General features: G+C 53.9%; 1 protein-coding gene across 1 annotated transcript in view; it reads left to right on the forward strand.

The window, feature by feature from the left end:
- GUITHDRAFT_80515 (hypothetical protein) overlaps positions 1 to 3,177 on the forward strand; it is a gene marked incomplete at both ends in the record, with an annotated part of 3,194 nt that extends 17 nt beyond the window's left edge. Inside the window, 20 exons of the mRNA XM_005821438.1 lie at positions 1 to 228; positions 280 to 319; positions 375 to 464; positions 765 to 841; positions 894 to 932; positions 981 to 1,035; positions 1,083 to 1,146; positions 1,429 to 1,476; positions 1,572 to 1,627; positions 1,683 to 1,753; positions 1,807 to 1,837; positions 1,895 to 1,933; positions 1,982 to 2,031; positions 2,090 to 2,126; positions 2,175 to 2,233; positions 2,487 to 2,527; positions 2,591 to 2,664; positions 2,720 to 2,779; positions 2,893 to 2,969; positions 3,093 to 3,177. The exon at positions 1 to 228 is cut by the window's left edge and continues 17 nt beyond it. Coding sequence (XP_005821495.1) covers positions 1 to 228; positions 280 to 319; positions 375 to 464; positions 765 to 841; positions 894 to 932; positions 981 to 1,035; positions 1,083 to 1,146; positions 1,429 to 1,476; positions 1,572 to 1,627; positions 1,683 to 1,753; positions 1,807 to 1,837; positions 1,895 to 1,933; positions 1,982 to 2,031; positions 2,090 to 2,126; positions 2,175 to 2,233; positions 2,487 to 2,527; positions 2,591 to 2,664; positions 2,720 to 2,779; positions 2,893 to 2,969; positions 3,093 to 3,177 — 1,321 coding nt within the window. The remainder of the gene's footprint in view (positions 229 to 279; positions 320 to 374; positions 465 to 764; positions 842 to 893; positions 933 to 980; positions 1,036 to 1,082; positions 1,147 to 1,428; positions 1,477 to 1,571; positions 1,628 to 1,682; positions 1,754 to 1,806; positions 1,838 to 1,894; positions 1,934 to 1,981; positions 2,032 to 2,089; positions 2,127 to 2,174; positions 2,234 to 2,486; positions 2,528 to 2,590; positions 2,665 to 2,719; positions 2,780 to 2,892; positions 2,970 to 3,092) is intronic.
- Positions 3,178 to 3,216: the final 39 nt, after the last annotated feature.

A 3,216-nucleotide genomic window follows, 5' to 3' on the forward strand; every position in this document is an offset into this window, starting at 1 on the left:
AGCAACGTCGGAGGTGAGGAGTCGACGCGCCTTGTTGAGCAGGGAGGGTAAAGTTGCTCTTCAGGTTATCTGCAAGGTCCCAGTGGCGGACGAGGGGTTTGTGGACTATGCTGTGGAGATTGCGAGAGAAGGGTTCAAGGTTTGGTCGAGGATGTCGGGAAATGAGAGAGGAAGAATCCTTGCAAACGCTGGCAAGATGCTGCTGGACGCCCACCCTGAGCTTGCGCGGTGCAGTGCTGTGCAGGTGGACTTGCGATGATGCTGATGGTGATATGTCAGACTGGAAGTGCTCGACACCGGAAAACCATTGAGCGAGTCGGTGAGCGACACCTCGGGTATGAGGATGAGAGGGGGGGAGTTGGTTGTCACACGAGGGGGGGGTAGGAGCCGATTCAGTTCAATTCTTCTCCGGGCTTGCCTCGACCGTCTGCGTTTCTGGATCATATATCCCCCTCGGTTCAAAGGTGCGACGTGTTTGCTAGTTTGTTGATGAAGATGATGAGGATGAGATGATGACGATGACTGTGTTGTCGTTGATGTGTTATTCGTGTTATTTACCTCTGAAATCATCATCATCTTCATCATCATCTCCATCATCATCTCCATCATCATCTCCATCATCATCTCCATCATCGTCATCATCATCATAATCATCTCCATCATCATCATCGCCATCATCATCATCATCTCCATCATCATCTCCATCATCATCATCATCATCATCATCATCATCATCATCATCATCATCGTCATCGTCACGACAGGCGTTTGGGTACACGCGGAGAGAGCCCCTGGGTGTCTGCGTTGGCATCGGTGCATGGAATTATCCCAACCAGATCGCGTGAGGGATCATACTGGACCATCTCTACCTCCTAACGCATGTCTGCCTGCAGACTCTGGAAATCGGCTCCTGCCTTAGCGTGCGGCAACAGGTTGAGCTGCGACCGCGCCTCCTACCCTCTCATGCTGCCTTTCTCCAGCGTCATCTTGAAACCTTCGGAGCTGACTCCACTGACTGCCCTCCGGATCGCCGAGGTAGCGGACGGTTGATCTCCCTTGCCTGCGAGGTGACCTGCTGGCAGATCTACTCTGAAGCTGGAGTGCCACCTGGAGTCTTCAATGTCGTGCATGGCGATCACACGACAGGTCTGTCCAATCGTCTTTTGACATCTCCTGCTTGTCTCATCATCATCATCATCATCATCATCATCATCATCATCATCATCATCATCATCATCATCATCATCATCATCATCATCATCATCATCATTACCCTTCCCTCAGTTGTCCATCTCTATCTCACTTGCTCGCTTCCCTCCTCTGCTCCACCTCCTCCCTACGCTGAGTTGCCCTCCTCGCACTTCATCCTCGACGCACTCCGCCTTCTCCTTCCCTGACAGCAAGACTAACTCCCACCTCCCACCTCAGGGTCGCTGCTCGCTGGGCACAAGGGAGTTCGAAAAGTTTCTTTGACAGGTGAGGTTCTCTCAAGTTTGTCGGAGGGAGAGATCAGTTTGTGATCGTTCCTCCCCCGCCCCCCCTCCTCCTCCAACTCCCTCGAGACCGTCAAGGCTCGGTCCCGACTGGCAAGAAGATCATGGAAAGGGCAGCAACGACGCTGAAGACGGTGAGAAGACTTTCGGTCATGACAACAACCTCCAACATGTTGATTGCTTGGTAAGATCTCGCTGGAACTTGGAGGAAAGTCGCCGATGATAGTGTTCAACGACGCCAACATTGACAACGCAGTCCGGTGAGACCCGGGCGCTCTATGAGAGTGGTATAGTGAACATGGATCGCCTACAGGGGAGCCATGATGGCGAACTTCTATTGCCAGGTGACTGAGACGAGTCTCTCGCCAACGTGGGTCGTCTGAGGAAGAATCTCATGGCAGGGTGAGGTCTGCAGCAACGGCACAAGGCTGTTGGTGCAGGTTGGAGCGAGGCAGGCGAGTCGAGTGCTCAGGTGACAGTGACGGCAGGAGAGCATCAAGGACGACTTCATGCATCGCTTCTGCGAGTTGACGAACAGGTTGCGAGGAGGATTTCGTCTCTCCCTCCTGCCCTTCTGACGTGCTGGCGGTGTGAAGGATAAGGATCGGGGATCCCATGAAAGAGTCGACACAGGTGAGACGTCAAAGTTCTTTGAAAAGAGTTTTGTGACTTGAACCGAAGTTTGGAGCGCTCATCACAGAAAATCACATGAAGAAGGTTGCTTTCCTTGCTATCAGCCTGTTTCTTCTTCAACCACCATCACCACCACCACCACCACATCCTCCTCCTCCTCCTCCTCCTCCTCCTCCTCCTCCTCCTCCTCCTCCTCCTCCTCCTCCTCCTCCTCCTCCTCCTCCTCCTCCTGCTTCATCCGCTTCATCTCACACCTTGCCTCCCTTCCCTCCTCCTCTTCTGCGTCCTCCCTTCATCCTCGTCGCATCTTATCTTCACCTCTCACTCTCCTACCACAGGTCAGGAGCTACATCGACGAAGCCAAGTCCCAGGGCTGCCATCCTGTCCTCGACCGCAGCGTCGTCACGGATCTACACAGCAGGTCTCAGTGTGGCCAACCCTCGTTCTCGTCCACTGATGCTGAGGCTGCAACAGCATCCGTAACGGTTTCTTCCTGGGCCCTGTCATCTTTGAGAAGTGCACCAAGGATTCGAGGCTTGTAATCCTGGGCTGGTCTGGGAGGAGGAGGAGGAAGTTGATGTTTGTTGCCACAGCTCAAGGAAGAAATATTCGGTCCTGTTGCTTGCGTTCAGACGTTCAAGACTGAGGAGGAGGTAACACTCGTTTCCCCTCCCTTCTGTCCTCTCTCCCCCCTCCCTCCTCCCTCCTCCCTCCTCTCCCCTCCTCCCACAGCATTGATCTCCGCGTGACTTCACCTGACCATCAGGCGATCGAGATGGCAAACGGGACTGACTTCGGACTTGCTGCTGCTGTTTTCACCAACGACATCCAACGAGCACACAGGTGAGATCTCGGGACGGAGGAATAGTGTTGAGAAAGGCAAGAGAAGAAGGACGGGAGGGGAGGGGAGGGGAGGAGAGGGGAGGGGAGGGGAGGGGAGGGGAGAGTGAGTTGCTGCAATTACAGGGTTGTGGATCAGCTCGATGCTGGAACCTGTTGGATCAACGAGTATAACCTTTCGCCTCCTGAACTTCCGTTTGGTGAGAAGTGACTGTCTTCCTCGATCCCTTCCCATTCACCACTATTCTCG

This window comes from Guillardia theta (assembly GCF_000315625.1).
Source record: "Guillardia theta CCMP2712 unplaced genomic scaffold GUITHscaffold_144, whole genome shotgun sequence".
Lineage (NCBI taxonomy): Eukaryota > Cryptophyceae > Pyrenomonadales > Geminigeraceae > Guillardia > Guillardia theta.